General features: G+C 39.3%; 1 protein-coding gene across 1 annotated transcript in view; it reads left to right on the top strand.

The window, feature by feature from the left end:
* Window positions 1–20,868, top strand: part of ABCA12 (ATP binding cassette subfamily A member 12) — a 168,665-nt gene that overhangs the window by 19,758 nt on the left and 128,039 nt on the right. Inside the window, exon 2 of the mRNA XM_061431073.1 lies at window positions 12,724–12,877. Coding sequence (XP_061287057.1) covers window positions 12,724–12,877 — 154 coding nt within the window. The remainder of the gene's footprint in view (window positions 1–12,723; window positions 12,878–20,868) is intronic.

The raw sequence follows: 20,868 nt of genomic DNA, 5'->3' as shown, positions 1-20,868 counted from the left end.
CCGACCCAGGGATTGAACCCTGGTCTCCTGCATTGCTACACTTCCACAGCGTAGCTTTACTAACACACTTCTTCCCCACCATGGGATGAGAGCTCCCACTGCTGGGTATCCTCTCCAGCACTTGGTGTGGTCAGACTTTTTAAACTTTGGCCTATCTGATAGGTGTAAAATGGCATTTCATGATTTCAATTCTATTTTTCTGAGGTACATTCTTTTCAGAAAAAAAGAACTTTTTTTCTTAGAAAAAATGGGAAATACTAATTGCTATGTTAATATTTTTGACTCTACAACTTAGGAAAATGCCACTGGGGAATTTTTCTCTTTTCTCTCCCAATGAGACAGTGGCTCTGATGAAAAGTTGTTCTACAGAGAGGGAGGGGGAAGGCCGTTCATATGTTGTGGTTACAAAGCAAGCCATGGATCACTTAAGTTGTCTCTTTGTGATTGGCAGAAGTCTTAGTAAGAGAATCTTTGGCTTAGGAGAAAGTCAAGTTTGACAAGAAGATGAGACTGCTACTTGTCAAGACAGCACTGCTTGAAAGAAAAGGTTGTGACATACATTTTCCACTGGCAGGTTGTCACAAGAATCATTTGTAAATTGATGTAATATGAATACCAAAGATATGAATATTACACAAGCTGTTGAGGAATGATCAGATTTGGAACCCTGTGATCAGATCCTGTTCTTCCCAAGACCGTCTATTGAATCAGAGAAGTTACTAAGTTCTGCCTTTATAAGACCGAATTCTTTTCTATACAAGTGCTCCTAGCAATGCATTGTTCTGACTTTTATTCTTATACTGTAATGCACAAAATTCTCTGTGATCATAACTGAATCATATTTCTGAATGAAAAAAAAAACAGTTATTAGTAGCATACTTTTATAGGGATGACAACTGAAGTTCTTTTCTCCATGTCATAACTCTTAATGAGTTATTGAGATCACATTTTAATTTTCAAACATAATTTTCATCTTAAGTGCTTAATACTTCAACATGGCTAACCACATTTTATAGGAGATTCTTCTACTTGTAATAGTTATGATGGATAGGTACCCAGATTTATTTTTCCTGCATAAGTGAGGAAATGACTCATGGTAGAGGTCATAGTGATTTACTTAGTAAATTACTTGCAAAGCTAGGATTAAAAAGGATAATTTTAAACTCTTGTTCCTGTCCTGTACTTCACTCACAAGAGTAATTCCTAAAAGTTAACTCAGAACTTAACCCAGTTATCAGATAAGCAAAGATTTGGGGGAGAGTTTGCAGGGGATATGTTTCTATCTAACACCAAACAGCTTTACGCTGTTTTTATTGCCTTAATCAGTATTTTGTATACCAGGACTATGATGATGGTGGCCCAACTTGGAAATGACCTCTGTTACTAGGTGGTAAAGGGAGCTCAGTTCCTCAGTTTCTCCCTAGGCTTTGCCGCTTAGTGGCAGACACTCTCAGGGGTTCTCAGTCACTCACCATTAAGGATGGGTTACTGGATGGTTAGTCACTTTCAAAGATGCTCCTGTGCTGGGTGGGAGCAAATGCACTAGGACCTGCTGAGGTATAGCTCTCGATGCCTGAGCATTAGTATTTCTCTCAATATAGGGAAAGCTGTACCTCTCCCAAAGCATTTGTTTATTTTTATTAATACTGTGAACTGGCTAAATGATCATTTCTTTCAGTTCCTTAGGACATTCAGGCTCAAATTTGTGGTCCACCTCTAATAATATGCAGACCTTTGGCGCCTATTATGTGCTGATTCTGTTTTTTTCTTAATCTTTCTTTGTTCTCATTCAGATTTCCTCATTACCTTATTTTTTTCCATTATAGAGTGTGTACTTTTAAAAGCCTCCCTAAATCCTTCTGGAAAGAAATTCCCTTCTCCAAACAGTGACTTGAGTTTTGCTGAAGGACTCCCACGTTTGTAATGCACAGTTTTAATGGACTCCCACAAATAAATACTAGGGTGTTTGCTGAATTGCTCTATCTAAGCTAACTTGGTGAAGGGAATTTTAGTACAGTGAGACTCAAAGCCAATACATTTCATTATATAAAAATTACACTCCTGGAAGTGGTGTGTGGGGGCTAGGGGAAATCTTTCCAGTTCCAGGTCACTTTTCAGTTGGGAGTTCATGAGAAAATGGGTTAAGGCACTGTTTCCCCATGCAACATTCATTCTCAGGATAGGAGTCAGTGCTACCTTAAGAAACAAGAAAAAGAAAGGAAATAAATTCTTTTTCCTAAACTCATTTGGTCCCAGAGTTGATGGAAATCCTGATGCTCCCTTTCTTCCTACTCCCCCAATCCCAAACATCACATGGAGAGAGGAATCAGTTCCTCAGTTCATTCTTCCAGTGTGGGATAACTACCCAGGTACCGGGCTGATACGCAGTGCAGTTAACAATTAGCAGTCAGAATTTCTGCACAGATCAGAACAGATGTGGTGGCTCTGGGAGAAATATCACTCTTCTGGAGTACCCCCTCTTTTTGCTAAATTTTAGCTGATATTGCTGGATCTGTGTGGGAGGGGAGCTTATCTTAGGGGAGAGGCTGCAACTGATGTGGCTCAGTACAGTGGCTCTCAGCCCATGTCTCTATCAGGTCTTTTTTATATGACCAATCCACACAGTCATACCAATGTATACCCAGCTTCATATCAGCCCTGCCCCAGAGGCCAGAAGGCTCTCTCCTGGTCAACCACATCCAGAGAGAATTAAGAAATTAAGCTTAATAGGAAGAATGTCCTGCAATGAAGTGAGGAGTCAGGATTAATTTTTTTTTCTTTTAACTTTAACTTAGAAGCAAATAAAACTGTTGCCAAGATTCTGTTTGTGAATGGCCATGGCAGGGAGATTTTAAAAATGCAATTGTGAGTCCCTCTGCATAAAAGACAAGTTTCAGAAAGGCAAAATACGAGTTAAGGTTAGGCCATCTAACAGGACAAACAGACCCCACTCACCCAAGATGAATTGTAGAATTCAACATTCTTTGCCAAGTAGGAATATTTTTTAATAGTATTATGGAGATTCTTACTTTTAAATTTCTCCAGAGTCAGTCCATATGGGAGTTTTTTTATCTAGCATATATGTGTTCTTGTTGTGTGTCCTAGCCTTGAATCAAATCATTTTGTTTATGATTTGAATAGATCAGACCATGCCCTTTGGAAGCCATCACCCAGAAGGGTCCCCTTAATATTCAGAAAGGAGGGCTGTTAATTCTGTTCTGGAAACTTAGTAATGTGGGTTATGGAGCCCTTTTGACTGACCATCAACTCAAGTGTGTACTTTGAAGACTGAAGAGATAACATCCAAAGAGATTGCAATATCCCTAGTCCAAACTGCCTCATCCTGTTATCTTAAAAAATAATAATAGTAATAAACTAAAGACACAAAGCAGGCAGGAATCGTTCCCCACTTCCTCTCATGCCTGTAACTGCATAGCCAGAGCCCAAAATGGTCTCCACAGGGACATTTTTTGCATCTTTCAAAATCCATTGACTGTGGTTCTTAGAAGCAGCTCCAGGGAGAGTGGGAGATGTGGGAAGGATCCCAGCATGCAGAATGCCATCTCAGTCACCCAAATCTGTTCTTTTCTCAATAACTTTAGCCAGTTTGTTGTTGTTGTTCAGTTGCCAAGTCGTGTCTAACTCTTTGCGACTCCATGGATTGCAGCACACCAGACCTCCCTGTCCCTCATCATCTCCTGGAGTTTGCCCAAGTTCATGTCCATTAAATTGGTGATTCAGTTCAATTGATTGACCATCCAACAGTCTCATCCTCTGCTACCCTCTTCTCCTTCTGTGTTCAATCTTTCCCAGCATCAGGGTCTTTTCCAATGAGTTGGCTATTTGCATCAGGTGGCCAAAGTATTGGAGCTCTAGCCATTAGACATATACAGACACCAACCTTTTGTGTATAGGACCTCCTTACCCACCGCTTTAAGGATTAGACATTGTGCCTCAGCCCTCACTGCCAGTAACAGTCTACATTTGCCAATGGATTTGAATTTGGGAAAGCACTTGTGAAGCAAGACTTGTCTGGGGAGAATTAGGAAAGATGTGTCATGACACCACACCCACTGAACATGCAGTAATTGAAGCACTACACCAGTTGATACAGGTACACATTATGAATTACTAGGGGAAGAAACATGGCATGCAATCCTCTTATCCACCCATTGGTTCACAGCACAGAAATGAGAGACCAGGCAGAACAGCAGAGCCCTAGCTACTGTGTGTGAATTAGACAAATGTTGCAATAACAGTGAGCATTGGTAACTCATGATTCTGTGTGGCCTTTCCTTCCTCAGCGTTCATAGGACTTTACACAAGCTGTATCCAATTAATCTCCCTTGTGCCCCATGAGGTGGCAAGGCCCATTATCCTCAATTTGGTGGATGTGAAAATAGAGACATAGATTAATTTACCCTGGGAATTCAATGAATCAACAGCAAAACCAGAGGTGGTACCTGTTCTTCAAAGTTTCAGTCTGTTCATTCCAAGATATACTGAAACTTAACTGAACAAAATATTTTTTTCATTATTGTCCTATGTCATATAGTTCTAGATCCATCCCTGGCCTCTTGTTTTTCATGTGACCTTGAGTAAAATTGTTTGGTCTCTCTGAGGTTATCTGTGAAATGGGTGTACACTTGACTTACCTATCTTATAGAGCTGTCATGGGGTTCACATGAAATGCTGCTGCTGCTAAGTCACTTCAGTCATATCCAACTCTGTGTGACCCCATAGACGGCAGCCCACCAGGCTCCCCGTCCCTGGGATTCTCCAGGCAAGAACACTGGAGTGGGTTGCCATTTCCTTCTCCAATGCATGAAAGTGAAAAGTGAAAGTGAAGTCGCTCAGTCGTGTCCGACCCTCAGCGACCCCATGGACTGCAGCCTTGCAGCCTCCTCCATCCCTGGGATTTTCCAGGCAAGAGTACTGGAGTGGGGTGCCATCACATGAAATGATAGCTGTTTAATTCTGTCAAAATGCGAATCTTTTTTTTAACCCAATATTTTACTATGTATTTTCAATTATATTTTATTCACAGTATTTTTGACATTTCAGGAAAACAAATGACTTCTATATGCAGTTTATATACTAAAACCATGATGAGCTTTGAAATCAGACACTAATTTGCTTTCTTTCTAACACACAAACACACTCATACACAAATACAAATAACCCAGAGTTACATTTTAAAATGTTTAAATGAAAGAAAATTTAATAGAAGAATGAACCTTACTTAGAACCTCCTCAGTGCCAGCCACACAGTATCTGTTCAGTAAACATTTATTTAATAGATGATGGATGAATTCACTTTGTGGATAATAAACTGAGCAGTTGGTGTTAGAGATGTCAATGTGTACTAGCTAGATTTCTGTAGAAACCAAGAACTAAAGGGCCTGTAACAATAAATGTTATTGATTTCATTAATCAATATCAGTCTATCTACTTTTATAAGATACATGAATATAATGCAATATTATCCTTTGTACTTATCCACTGAGCTTACTGTTAATATATCCATTGTTATCCTCTGAACTTACTATACTTGGTGATAAAATTGGAAACTTTGCCTTACAAATAACAAGGATGTATATTATGCTAAAATTCTAAATCATTCTGTCTTACTGTGACCCTCAGGGACTCATCTATTCATTGATTCATTTATTAATATAATTAATAATTGCTTACAATGTGCCAAGCATTGTGCTGAGAAATATGTTAGAACTTTTCTTTCTTTCACATAGCTTATTCTTTAGTCTTTCAAAAGGGCAGTTTTATTGAGCTGATGGCTCTGAAGATTCTCAGTCCTATCAGTATTTAACCCCAAGCTAAGACCTCTACGGCTTCCCTGGTGGCTCAGCGGTAAAGACCTGCCTGCAATGCAGGAGATGTCAGCAGACATGGGTTCAATCCTTGGGTCAGGAAGATCCCCTGGAGGAGATGGCAATCCACTCCAGTATTCTTGCCTGGGGAATTCCACGGACAGAGGAGGCTGGTGGGCCAGAGTCCATGGGGTCCCAAAGAGTCGGACACAATTGAAGTGACTTAGCGTGTATGTATGCAAGGTCTCTCTGGACCGTGAAGGTAAAATAAATAAAAGCAGTTTTTCAGAAGGAATGAAGTCAGAAAGATCCGTTCTATTTGATTTTACCTTGTGGTGGGCAGGGGAACAGGATCAGGACAAGCTGATCCTCTAAGTGGAAAGTGTGTGGGAAGGAGAACAAGGGCAGTCCTGTAGTGCCTGACAATTTGAAATGTCAGGTTTTATGTCGTTCATAATTTTCAATATGTCTTTTACAATGCAATTGAGAATAAAACTTTCTCAAAAACTAGAAGAAGAAAAGGACTTACTTAAATAAATTATTACACCTTTACTTCTGAGATTCATTTTCTTTCTCCTATTTGTTTAATTCATATCGGGTTATTGGATCATTTGTAGGTAATGTTTCTAGAAATGTTTGTCCTATTTCGTGTGCTTGTCATGGTGACAGATTGTTGCTATGATGTTTCACAAGGCAACTTCTCATTTGCCTGCTTAGAAGGACTGATACTTTTTCTACAAATGTGACCCTGTATCCAAAAAGGTAAGAAAAACATAACCCCTCAAATGAATAACTCCATATTTTTAAAAGCCAGGATTTTATTCCAAAATTTATCATTCACCTCTCCGCTAGGGTAAAGAACAAATTCCTTTCACCTGAAAACACAAAAAATCACCTAGGTTGGGTTCTGAACTGCTTTGAGAAAAACACAAAGAAACACAGTGGAAGTTCTCCGATTCTACCATTATTATAATATTTACAAATGTCACCAAGGCAGTCTGCAGAATGCTTTCTGAGCCTAATGATGTCAAATGGAAGCAGCTTCATTACCAAAAAGGCTGTGACATTTCTTTCTCTAAAAATACAATAAGTAGAAAATAGTACTTCTATAGATAGTGCCAGTGAGCAACAAGCTCCTGAATGTATTATGGAAGTGGGCAAAAATCCTTCTGTAGTGATGAGAAAGAAAAAAAAGGAATAAGAGAAGATGTTGGGAAAAATGCATTTGTGGCTATATCAGTGATAAAGAGATAGAGGGCTAGGTGAGAGAAAGGGCAGTAGCAGGAGGAGGAGAGAAAAGAAGACATGGAAACAAGAAGGCGGTGTGTGGAAAGGAAAGACAGAAGACTGAGAAATAGAGAAAAGGGAATAGTAAATAGATTAGTTGAGACAAGGGAAGAGGAAAAGAACGAGTGAGGATGAGTGCAAGCAAGAAGTGAATGAGGGACTTCCCCGGTGGTCCAGTGATTAAGAATCTACCTTCCAATGCATGGGATGCAGGTTTGATCCCATTCAAAAAACTAAAATCATGGCATCTGACCCATGGCAAATAGGTGGGGAAAAAATAGAAACAGTAACAGAGTTTATTTTCTTGGGCAATAAAATCACTGCCGATGGTGACTGCAGCCATGAAATTAAAAGACGCTTGCTCCTTGGAAGAAAAGCTATGACAAACCTAGACAGTGTATTCAAAAGTAGAGACATCACTTTGCCAACAAATGTCCATAAAGTCAAAGTTATGGGGTTTCCAGTGTCATGTATGGATATGAGAGTTGGACCATAAAGAAGGCTGAGCACTGAAGAATTGATGCCTTTGAACTGTGGTGCTAGAGAAGACTCCTGAGAGTCCCTTGGACTGCAAGGAGATCAAACCAGTCAACCCTAAAGGAAATCAACCCTGAAAAGTCATTGGAAGGACTGATGCTGAAGCTGAAGCTAGCTCCAATACTTTGGCAACCTGATGCGAGGAGCTGACTCATTTGAAAAGACCCTGATGCTGAGAAAGACTGAGGACACGAGAAGGAGGTGACAGAGGATGAGCTGGTTGGGTAGCATCACTGACTCAGTGGACATGAGTTTAAGGAAACCCTGGAAGGTAATGAAGGACAAGGAATTCTTGCATGCTGCAGGCCATGGGTCGAGAAGAGTCAGACACGACTGAGTGACTGAACAACAGGGAACTAGTATCCCACATGCTGCAGACAACTAAGGCCATGCATGACAACTAGAGAGTCCCTCACGAAGAGCTGATGTAGCCAAATAAATAAAATAAATAAACATTTTTTTAAAAAAAGAAATGAATGGGGCAGGAGAGGGAGAAGGACATGTGTAAGAGGTTATCCTCCTGGGGGTTCAGCAAACTACAGTCTATGGACCAAATCCAGTCCATTGGCTTTTCCTGTAAATTAAGCTTTATTGGAATACAAGCTGGCCCATTGATGTGTATATTGTCTATGGCTGCTTTCATGCTACAATGGCAGGGCTGAGTATTTGTGATAGAGCCAGTATGGACCACTTAAAATATTTACTATCTAACTCTAAAGGAAAAGTTTGCAATCCAATGTTCAGTTCAGTTCAGTCACTCAGTCATGTCTAACTCTTTGCGACCCCATGGACTGCAGCAGTCCAGGCCTCCCTGTCCGTCACCAACTCCCAGAGCTTGCTCAAGCTCATGTCCATTAAGTCGGTGATGCCATCTAACCATATCATCCTCTGTCATCCTGTTCTCCTCCTGCCTTCAATCTTTCCCAGCATCAGGGTCTTTTCAAATGAGTCAGCTCTTTGCATCAGGTGGCCAAATTATTGGAGCATCAGCTTCAGCATCAGTCCTTACAGTGAGTATTCAGGATTGGTTTTCTTTAGGAAGAACTTGTTGGATCTCCTTGCAGTCTAAGGGACTTGCAAGAGTCTTCAACACCACAGTTCAAAAGCATCAATTCTTTGGAACTCCACTTTCTTTATAGTCCAACTCTCACATCCATACATGACTACTGGGAAAACCATAGCTTTGACTAGATGGACTTTTGTCAGCAAAGTAATGTCTCTGCTTTTTAATATGCTGTCTAGATTGATCATAACTTTTCTTCCAAGGAGCAAGCATCTTTTGATTTCATGGCTGCAGTCACCATCTGCAGTGGTTTTGGAGCCCAAGAAAATAAAGCCTGTCAGTAATCTAATCTTATTGTTCTTAAACTTTAGTGTGCATCAGAATTGCCTGGAGGGCTTGTTAAAATAAAGATTGCTGAACCCCATCCCCAAAGGTTTTGGTTGAATAGATCTGAGGTAGGATCTCAAATTTTCCTTTCTAATAAGTTTCCAGGTGATGCTGGTTCTGTTGGGCCAGGGCTTGCACTTTGACAACTACTGCTTTTATTTGTACATAATGTCACACATCAATATTGTGCTGAATAAGGACATTTGTGCAGTAAGGGAAACAAAACCAAACTTGATCCTCTTTCTAGATAAACATAGATGTACAGATGGATATCATAATTCTTTACAAAGTATCTTTTTAAAAATTCTTAAACTGGAATTTTTTATAATGCCTATTTCATTCTTAAAACAATGACAACTAAATTTGATTTAGTTAAAAGCTTAGTTAACTGGTAGTTTACTACTAAAAATGTTTGCTTTGCATCCATTCCCTGTAATAACATTTCATGGCTACGTGGGATACAATAGGTGCTTAATAAATCAGTGTTATTGTTGTTGCCACAGACGCTCTTATTTTAATGAGTATATGGTTCTTGTCAAAAGGTGATGGTAAAATACGTAATTCTGGCAGTTCACGTTCTGCACAACACTGTGTTAACTTAACTTTGTACACACGTCAGCCAGTTCCTCTTTTCCTTGAACCCATTGTAACAGGTTAAACATCAATTATCAAAAAACTGCAAAATGTTGACTGTCTATACTTTTTGAACACAATAGGGTCTTGTTTCTGAAGAGATTCCTTAATGAATTTTCCTATAAAATAGGCATATCTATTATTAATCACATCAAGGAATGTTGTAGGTTTAAATTCTTTCAAATTTTTATTTAATAATTTACAAACTGTAATTAGTTCCAGAATAAGTAACACTGGCTGTAATATTCCACCTCTTCCTAGATCTTCTTCCCCTGACATCTTTTCCCTTCTTTTCCTCTATTCCTCTATTCCTACGGCGGAACTCCCATTGTGTTCAGCACTAGGTCAGTCACACCATCTGCTTGATGAGTGCTTTAGGGGAGAGCGGTCATCTGCAGCCCTTCTATCTGCCTTCCATTCTGATGACTCCCTGCATGTGCTTGAGATGGACTAGGAATAACCCCATACCCCAAATGAGCAGTTCCAGGTGGCATCTGTATAACAGGGTGACTTACCATTCATGGTGAAATTCCACTGAGAACTGTAGAGGTGTGTATGGCAGAATGTTGTGACAGAGTGATGTGAACCGCTAACAGGCAGTTTGCTGCTCTTGAGCTTATTCAGGGAATCATGCTACGATGAAAACACTGAAGGTTCACTCAAGTTATCACTTGTTTAATGTTAGGGAAGACACGGGTCTTTCTGGTGTCAGAAAAAGAAGCTTCTTAGAAGGTAGTAATGAGTAGTCTGGTGGATTTCTTTCCAATTTTGTTTGAATTTTCTTTTTTTTTTTAAATTTTATTTTATTTTTAAACTTTACATAATTGTATTAGTTTTGCCAAATATCAAAATGAATCCATCACAGGTATACATGTGCTCCCCATCCTGAACCCTCCTCCCTCCTCCCTCCCCATACCATCCCTCTGGGTCGTCCCAGTGCACTAGCCCCAAGCATCCAGTATCGTGCATTGAACCTGGACTGGCATCTCGTTTCATACATGATATTTTACATGTTTCAATGCCATTCTCCCAAATCTTCCCACCCTCTCCCTCTCCCACAGAGTCCATAAGACTGTTCCATACATCAGCGTCTCTTTTGCTGTCTCGTACACAGGGTAACTTTAATCCATACTGGTGTTTTTGTGTTAGTTTTTCCTGTGGTTGCTGTAACAAATTACCACAAACTTTGTGACTTAGAAAAAGCACTAACTTATTAAGTTACCTTTCTAGAGTTCAGAAATCCAGGATTTATTTAGTCTTTGTGAGTTAAAGGTGTTGGCAGGGCTGCATTCTTTCTGGAGGCTCTAGGAGGATCTGTTTTCTGGCTTCTAGAGGGAGAAGGCAATGGCACCCCACTCCAGTACTCTTGCCTGGAAAATCCTATGGATGGAGGAGCCTGGTAGGCTGTGGTCCATGGGGTCGTGAAAAGTCGGACAGGATTGAGCGACTTCACTTTCACTTTTCACTTTCATGCATTGGAGAAGGAAATGGCAACCCACTCCAGTTATTCTTGGCCTGGAGACTCCCAGGGACGGTGGAGCCTGTGGGCTGCCGTCTATGGGATCGCACAGAGTCAGACACGATTGAAGCGACTTAGCAGCAACAGCAGAGGTTGCCCACTTTCCTTGGCTTTTGGCTCTTTCCTCCATGTCCAAAGTCTACAGTATTGCATCTTTCAGTCTCTCCATTTTGTTTCCTCTTATTTCCTGGCCAATTTTCCTACTTCCTCTTCCTTTTTATTTTCAATTTTTAAAAAAATATCTGTATTTAAGTTACTTAAATTTCTACTTATTTTTCTTTCTATTAATAATGCATACTTAGCCTTATTGCTCTTACTATTTTTTCTTTTTTTAAAAAAATTCTTTATGTTTATAATGAAAACATCTGTACTGCCATTCATTTTAATAGGTTCATGAGAACTTAAGGTTTCGCTTTTCAGTCTTTGGTCAAAATTATCCTCATGGTTTCTAAGGTTTTTTGAAAATTCATTGTTATCTGTATTCCCCAAAAGGGAGGAAACCAGTGTTTTAGTACCTAACCTAATTTTGTGAAAAGATTTGTAATTCACAGCTTGCATATTGTCTTAACTCGTGTATGCTATCATCACATATTATAAAGCAAACGTTAAAGGTTACAAAACCGGTTAACTGCTACAATAATTGTGTTTTTAATATTAGGGAATATCTGCATATTCATTCATATCATTATTATTGGTTTTTAAATAGGAAGAAAATATTGCGTGTGTAGGATAATTTTAAATTTTGAGGACATCAAAAATATTTCCTGCATCTGGAAGATTGGCTTCATTTATAATGCCTTTGATTACAAAAGAAGATATGTATATTGTAGGAAAAAATAGTTAATATATAATCAAATGAAAGTAAACAAAGTCATGTGAAATATACCACTAAGGAAAAAAAATTCCTCCAATTCAAAAGAAATGATACGAATGAACTTATTTACAAAATAAAAACCAACTCACAGACTTAGAGAATGAACTTTTTATTTTTATTATTAAAACTTATTTATTGTTTATTTGACCTTGCCACCTGACATGTGGGAATCTTAGTTTCCTGACCAAGGATCAAACCCACTCCCCTTGTAGTGGAAGCACAGAGTCTTAATCACTGGACCGCCAGGGAAGCCCTGCTCCAGATTTTTTAATATACTACATATATTTATATATTTTTGAAAAAATTATGGCTATTCTGGTCATACTGTTTTCTGATCTACTCTTTTAACAATGTATTATAAATATCTGTATTACTTGACATATTTATTGGTTGCATTGTATTTTATAATATGGATAATATAATATAGATTTATTGTTAACACTCTGGCAAACATTCTTGCAGCTAGTTCCTTAGAATAAATCCCAGGAAGAAAAATTTGTGGGGCAACAAGCATTTTAAAGTCTTTTGATCCATAGGGGACCCAAACAGTCATAATCCAGAAGATAATTTCACAGAATGGTTACTGCACTTCTTTCCCTTCCCAAGGAAACATCATAGTGATTTAATTACTGTTTACTTTTTTTTTGACTTTCAGGTTACCTTGCACCTCGAAACCTTCCTAGTACTGGATTCTTCCCGTTCCTGCAAACCCTACTCTGTGACACAGACTCTAAATGCAAAGACACACCCTATGGGCCACAAGATCTGCTTCGTAGGAAAGGAATTAACAGAGCAGTATTTAAAGACAGGTAGGGGCATTTCCCAAGTGTATTCAGTTGCTTTGAGAGATCAAGTCTTGTTTCCTTATGAAATATATGGGAAGCCATCCTAGGTTAGATATACAATTTTATTTTCTATATCTACAAATGTGATGATCTAAATATGAAAGAACAAAGTGGTTGCAAACTGGAATTACCATGTTTATGTGGAATTAGGTATAATCTACTTTGGATGAATTACTCAGTTTTTGCTTATGCTTCCTTAAGGGATAAGAGAGGGAAAGACAAATTGGGAGACTGGAACAAACATATACACACTACTATATATAAAATAGATAGCTATAAGAACCTGCTGTATAGAACAGGGAACTCTACACAATACTCTGTAATGGCCTATATGGGAAAAGAGTCTTTGAAAAAGGTGATTATATGTATATACATCTGTACACCTTTGCTGTACACCTGAAACTAACACAGCATTATAAATCAACTACTGTGGTAGTTTAGCTGCTAAGTTGTGTCCAACTCTGTTGACCCCATGGACCATAAGCCCATTAGGCTCCTCTGTCCATGGAATTTTCCAGGCAAGAATACTGGAGTGGGTTGCCATTTCCTTCTTCAAGGGATCTTCTGGACCCATGGATCCAACCCAGGTCTCCTGCATCACAGACTGATTCTTTACCAACTGAGCTATCAGAGAAGCCCCCAAAAATTGACTATTAAAAAAATCAACTATACTCCAATTGAAAAATAATACTGGATAGTCAAGGCAGTCATTCTTAACTTCCCTCAGAGATTCTCTATCCTACTTCAAATTGTCAGTGCATTGCCCAAGACTCGATCACAAACATAATATATAGGACAAGGTCAGGGATATTATCTTCTATGTGGTACTACTAGATATAACAGAAACTAGGAAATGCAAATAAGGAAATTAGGGATCTAGAAATCAAAGTAATAAAGTTGGAAGTATACTTAATTGAAGAACCACCTTTAAATGAGGTTAATGTGTCCTATTTTATGGTATGAGAAGCTGAAGAATAAAGATAGGGAATCTAGACCATTTGCAACCTCAGTTTTCCATCCTGAGATTTTAAATCTAGTAGGAGTCAAGAGCCTAACCATTTGTAGAAATAATAACATTGTAATATGAATCAACCATGAGATTATTTTGGTAGAGAATTTTTTGTGTGTTTCTCAAGAAAAGATGATATTTATCTGTAATCAGAGATATTTGGTCCCTCAAATTTTCATTTAAATTCATTGGCATGTAGCACCATTTCTCCTTCAATATTATCATCATGATTTTGATTATTAGTTAGAATGGGTAATACTTTGAGAGAGTAAGTAACTGCAAGCTATTTAACATAAAATATCAACACGTCAAGAATTATCTTTGGAAATGATTTGAGATACAATGTAATTGTTGGGTTGCTGGTTCACACCGGTTTTTATTGTGTCAATAAGTTATTTGGTCTTTATGCATAAAATGCTCTGATGTTCACTGATTTATTTATCAATATATTCAAGAAATAGTGGCTGAGGAATTTCTGTGTGCCAGGCATCATTCTAGGCACTGTAATACAGAGATGAACTAAACAAATTCTCTACCCTTTTGTTACTTGTATTCTAATGGAAAAGCAAAAAAGCAGTCAAATGAATAAATAGCATGCTGCTGCTGCTGCTAAGTCACTTCAGTCGTGTCCAACTCTGTGTGACCCCGTAGATGGCAGCCCACCAGGCTCCTGAGTCCATGGGATTCTCCAGGCAAGAGTACTGGAGTGGGTTGCCATTGCCTTCTCCAATGCATTAAAGTGAAAAGTGAAAGTGAAGTCACTCAGTCATGTCTGACTCTTAGCGACCCCACGGACTGCACCCTACCAGGCTCCTGTGTCCATGGGATTCTCCAGGCAAGAGTACTGGAGTGGGTTGCCATTGCCCATAATCACCAATAATAGTAAATGTTCCGGCAAGAAAATAGAGCAAATTAAGAGGTAGAAACTGAAAGGTGAGAATTAAATAGGAAAATAGGATAGCAAAAGAAGGGCCTCTGTTGGAAGGTGACATCTGAGTGGAGACCAACAAGGACCGGGAGAAGCCAGCACCAGCATATGAACATTTAGAAGAGAAAGTCCCAGGCAGAGAAGCAGTCAGTGATCCTGAAATGGGGACACACTTGATCATTTAGAGGAATAGAAACTTGCCTAATATGGATAGAACATAGTGCAGGATGATGAAAGGGGTAAGGGATTTGTTGAAAAAAATGAAAAACCCCAGAGAAAGAGCATGAAGCATCAAACAGGTAAGGAAACAAAAGGAATTTGCCTACTGTTTTTAGTATAATGAGAAGCCATTGGAAATTTTTAAACAGGGAAATGGCATGACATATTGTCTGTGAGACTAATGTTCTAAGCATATACAAGCATTACCTCAACTAGCAACTAGTTGTGTATCTCTGCAAGGGTACCAAAAGATGACTAGAGTTATTGTCCCCCTGGGTACTCAGTGTAGAGATAAAGTGAATGAATGCTTTATTCATTCAACTAGTTCAGTCTCTGTGTCCCTGTGTGAGTGATGAGTTAGGCATGATTTATGCCTGTGTTCTAGCAGGAGAAAAGTGAAAGTGTTAGTTGCTCAGTCGTGTCTGACTCTTTGCAACCCCATGGACTATAGCCCATCAGGCCCCTCTGTTCATGGGATTCTCCAGGCAAGAATACTGGAGTGGGTTGCCATTCCCTTCTTTCCGACCCAGGGATCCAGCACAGGCCTCCTGCACTGTAGATGGATTCTTTACCATCTGGGCTAGCAGGAGAAGGTAAATGTTAAATGAGTGATAATAGGAGATAGTGCAAAAAAAGAATGCCAGGAGGAAATTGAAGCAAGACATCCTCCATATTTAAAGTAGAAAGAGAGCTTTCAGCTGATGTAATCAGGTAAACCTTCATGGAGAGATTGTACCTCAGATGGACATTTCGTGAACCAAGTGTTAGAGAAGATATGAGGGAAACTAATGTTCATATTTACAAACTGGTGCTCTCTTCTTTGTATCTTTTTTTTTTTCTCATGAAGAACTAAGTAACAACAAGGAGAATAATTATCAATATTTAATAAGTCTATAGAGTGTTCTTGCCTGGAAAATCCCAGGGACAGGGGAGCCTCGTGGCTGCCGTCTATAGGGTCACACAGAGTCGGACACGACTGAAGTGACTTAGCATAGCATAGCATATGCATATTCAGTTCAGTTCAGTCGCTCAGTTGTGTCCGACTCTTTGTGACCCCATGAATCTCAGCACCCCAGGCCTCCCTGTCCATCACCAACTCCCAGAGTTCACTCAGACTCACATCCATCGAGTCAGTGATGCCATCCAGCCATCTCATCCTCTGTCGTCCCCTTCTCCTCCTGCCCCCAATCCCTCCCAGCATCAGAGTCTTTTCCAATGAGTCAACTCTTCGCATGAGGTGGCCAAAGTACTGGAGTTTCAGCTTCAGCATCATTCCCTCCAAAGAAATCCCAGGGCTGATCTCCTTCAGAATGGACTGGTTGGATCTATACATATTACCACCCCCAAAAAAGTATTTTTCTGTGTATTTCTATGTATAAGGTCCTCAGTAACATAATAGAGGACCAAATTCATGGAGCCCCCTGAGATGAAGCATTGAGTTGATTTTAGAACTAAGATTAAAGTCCAAGTTTATTTTTAGCCTCTGTTGGTTATTCTCTAGATAGCTGATCATGTCTCTTTTTTTCACTTTTATTCTAATTTCCAGGTATTATATTGAGCTCAAGCTGTATATTGCTGTATATTCAGTATTTTCTCTAAACTACCAAGTAATTGGAGCTTAATTTGGAAATTACATGCACTAATAAAATTGCATTAATGATATCTCCCACCACGCTATTAATTTTTATGTATTATATAGCCATACAATGAAACTGGGACGTGGTTACTAGGTAAGCCATCCATACTGGGTAGGTCCTTTCACTAAAGTGCTTCCCTTTGGTGAAGAAAGATTCACTAGCATAGCCACATTAAGAAACAAAACAGTCTTCCTTTTCTGTTTTCTAAGTGAGGGGGAAAGAGGCTATCTTCGGCCTTCTCAAAGGAGGCCCACCATGTTTATTTTAATAGAATGCTCTTCTGAAAGACAGGATCATACTGAGGTCACTACTTGCTGGCCAGTTGCCAGGTGTTTTGATGCATTTTTGCATTAGCACCAGTCTTCTGTTATTAAATTCATACTTCTTAAGCATTAGCTTCAGGATGAGGTGGTTTAAAAAAAATTCAACCATCAACTCAGCATCAACTGTAACTAGCTGTCTGAAAGAAGAGATGATTATGTTTATTGTTTTCTCGCTCTTTTGCACAAGGGATGACCCAACATTATGGGACTTACCCTTATGGTCCTTCCTCCCTGCACTGCCTCGAAGAATACATCAGAACAGTGGGGGCTCTTGACTGTGCTGTTGCTCACACAGCTGGCAAATGGCAAAGATCATCTTGCAGAGCTCATGGGGTCATTATTTGGAGAAACAATTCAGCCTTCCTGCAGCTCCTGCTGGGGAATTGTCTTTATGGATTTACTCCTTGTCTCTGTCGTGTCGACACTCATCCATGACCCATGGTTTCCAAATTCATACCTTTGTTCATAGTATCGAATGGCTCTTATAGAACCTAAAACACAGCGAATCTGATTCTATTCAGAGGCATTTTTTTTTAAAGTACCAAGGCTTTTGTTTAGTAGTGAAAAATATGGATGTGTTTAGAAACTAAAGATATTATTGGGAATCTGGGGTAACTGGAAATAGAACAGGTATGCATCTTCATTTGACTATGAACATGAAGTAAGATGTATTAGGTTTCATAACTGTATTAATTTCAGAGTAATGGATAAACATCTAGTAGTCATTTTAGTGAGTATCTGTATAAAAATAAAGGTGAAAACATCATTTATCAAAAACAAAGTGGAAGGAAGTCTTTAACTGCCATGCAGGCAAAATTGTTAATTCATTGAGTTAGAATGTGTTGAACATGTACCATGTGCTGGAGACTATCCAAGTTACTGTGGATACAGATGACCTTACATGCTGGATTTCCATAAAAACTTAAAATCTGGTGAGAGAAAGACAGAAACTACTAAACAGGTAAATTAATCTGTCACATGGTAAATGTGATGACTGTTTCGTTCTCACTGTGCCTAAAACATTAGACAACAGATGGTGAATAGTTATATAGGCACTCTGAGACATTGTTTCTGTCTGAAGAATATATATCTTACTGTCGGATATTTTATTGGAGTGGAGAGAGGGTTGGGTGGGGAGACATCAGAAGAGTGCTCCAGAGACCTCTATGGGTGAGATCATGAAGGTCAGATAGGGTGGTAGTTACCAGACTAGAGGAAGGTGTATTTGAAATAGAAAAAGAAGGGCTTTCCTGGTGGCTCAGTGGTAAAAAATCTGCCTGCGAATGCAGGAGATATGGATTCAATCCCTGGGTCGAGAAGCCCTCTTAGAGAAGTAAATGGCAACACACTCCAGTATCCTTGCCTGGAAAATCCCATGGACAGTGGACCCTGGTAGGCTACAGCCCAGGGGATTGCAAAAGAGTTGAACACTACTTAGTGACTAAACAACAACAACAACATAGAAAAAGAATCTCAGAACCTAAGAAAAAAATTAATGGTGATCCTTGTATAGTCAGTTTAGAGGAATAGGCAGACAGCTTTGCCACTGACTGTGATGGCAGAATTACAAATTCCTTTGTGATGTTGCCAGATTACTCTCCCTGTCAGGGCTAAGTAGAACATAGTATGTACAGGGTTATCTGAAAGCTACTGCAATGTTATCTCCTCCCCCATATTCTACATGCTTCTGATGTGCATCTGCCCCAAAGACATTTCCTCATCTGCCTCACCATGGTGCCTCTGAAAACTTTTAGAAATGTATTAGCTCAGATATAACATCTCCAAAGTCCCTCCAAATAATATAAAAAGCCCTAGGACAGAGCAACATATTAAGGCATTTCTAAATCTTAACACCTTGACTGATCGTTGATTGGCAAGTGAGCCACCTGGAAGAGAGGTGCATGTTGAATGTGGGCATGCACATGGGCATGCAGGGATTATATCTGAATAGGGAAGACCCTGAAGGAATGAACACAAGGACGAAATTCAAGAAATTATGAAAAAGTTAAAATTTTCCTGTGAATGACTTCTGCTCGGGGGTAGTCAGGAAGGACGACTGTATAACCAAGGAGGCCTTAATGCCGTTATAACATCCTTATTTGTCCCTAAAGTTAGTAACACCTGTCATCTGAAGCTGGAGTCAGAACTGGGCCTGGAGCATGTTTCACACCTTCTTTCCAGGTGTCACTGCATTACCTGTATAACTATATTTCAGGGGGAAAAGGGAAAATAGAATAAGTTTAACTAATCCTTAGAGACAAAAAAAATGTCAGAATTTTCTTTTTAGGATTTGCCATATGTGTCTTTCCTAGAAGCAATTCCTTTCAAAGACAGAATTGCCATGGTGCACATGGATGCCACCCACACAGGCAGTCTTTCCCACTCACAGGAAATACAAAGACATTCAGTATAAGTGCATAAATCCTACAGCTATGATGATATCTATAAATGTGACATTTCCCAAAAGGAACTGTTGGTAGACATGTCTGAGAAGAAATAAAACTACTCAGCCTAGTTTCCCTCCCAATATCTTAAGTTTAACATTTTGAATCCAAGATGTTCCCCTTATTAATTCCCTTTTGAAGTAGAGCACTATAAATGTGGTAGAGTTAGAATCCACTTCTTCAGCATCTTAGCAGCAATGCTGTTAACCATCTCCCTGGTACTGGACATGTGAGCTGGGTCTGGTAAAAGTCAAAATGATGCCATGGGCCACTTGGAGATTTGACTCAGCCTTTCTTGCCTCACCCAGAAGATTGAATTTTCTGGATCCAGATGAGCTTCCATGCTAGATTCAAGAGGCACCTAAGTTTTGCATAGTGCCTTAATATACCTCCAGAGATATCCAGTATGTGAAAGATTCTCTTAGACTTCCTTATACCTATTCTGAATTCCTGAATAGGATTTTTAAATCTCCTGAGTTGGTCCTAGGGAGTCGATGGGGGGTAAGTTGTCATTGAATAAATCCACTTCTCTGTCATAGCCTAGTACAGTGTTGCTACTTGGGGCCAGATAATTCTTTGTTGTGCTGTGCATTGTAGAATGTTTAGTAGCATCCCTGGTCTCTACCCTCATCCCTGGCCTCTAGATACAAGTAGTATCACTCCTATCCAGTGTTAACAGCCAACATGTCTCCAGATATTGTGAAATATCCCCTGGGAGCAGGGGAGGGGCCAGAAAATGCCCCCAGTTGGAAACCACTGGTGTAGTGAAAGAATGAACAAAAAGATTTTAAGGCAGCAAGAGCCATGAATTAGGTAATGATTCTAGGATCTTGCTCTTACAAAATTCAAATGATAACTCTAATTTAGCACCCCCATTCATGTGTGGTCATCCCCTGGCCATATCCTTCCTTAGCTATTACCATTAACATATTATAATCCCTGTTTTTTTTTATTTGTCTTACCCCCTATATGTCCTGGGAATTTAATAAATGTTTGTGAGTTTACGACTAAATATGGTAGATACAGTGTAAGATTGATTATATGTTTATGCATGTGTTGCCATCTTTGGGTGCTTCCTCTTCCAAGGATCTTTGCAGAGCCAGGTGTGCAACAAGGGAGGCAGACCAGGCTATTTTAAAAAGTTGCTTTTTTCAGGCAAGAATATACAATGGGGCAAAGATAGCCTCTTCAATAAATGGTGCTGGGAAAACTGGAAACTATAAGCAAGGTGAAAAGACAGCCCTCAGAATGGGAGAACATAATAGCAAATGAAACAACTGACAAAAGATTAATTTCCAAAATATACAAGCAGCTCATACAACTCAATGCCTGAAAAACAAACAACCCAATCAAAAAGTGGGGAAAAGACCTAAACAGACATTTCTCCAAAGAAGA

Source organism: Bos javanicus, chromosome 2, assembly GCF_032452875.1.
Source record: "Bos javanicus breed banteng chromosome 2, ARS-OSU_banteng_1.0, whole genome shotgun sequence".
In the NCBI taxonomy this organism is placed as follows: Eukaryota; Metazoa; Chordata; class Mammalia; order Artiodactyla; family Bovidae; genus Bos; species Bos javanicus.
Note: the sequence above shows the minus strand (reverse complement) of the source record. Positions and strands in the feature narration are given on the sequence as shown.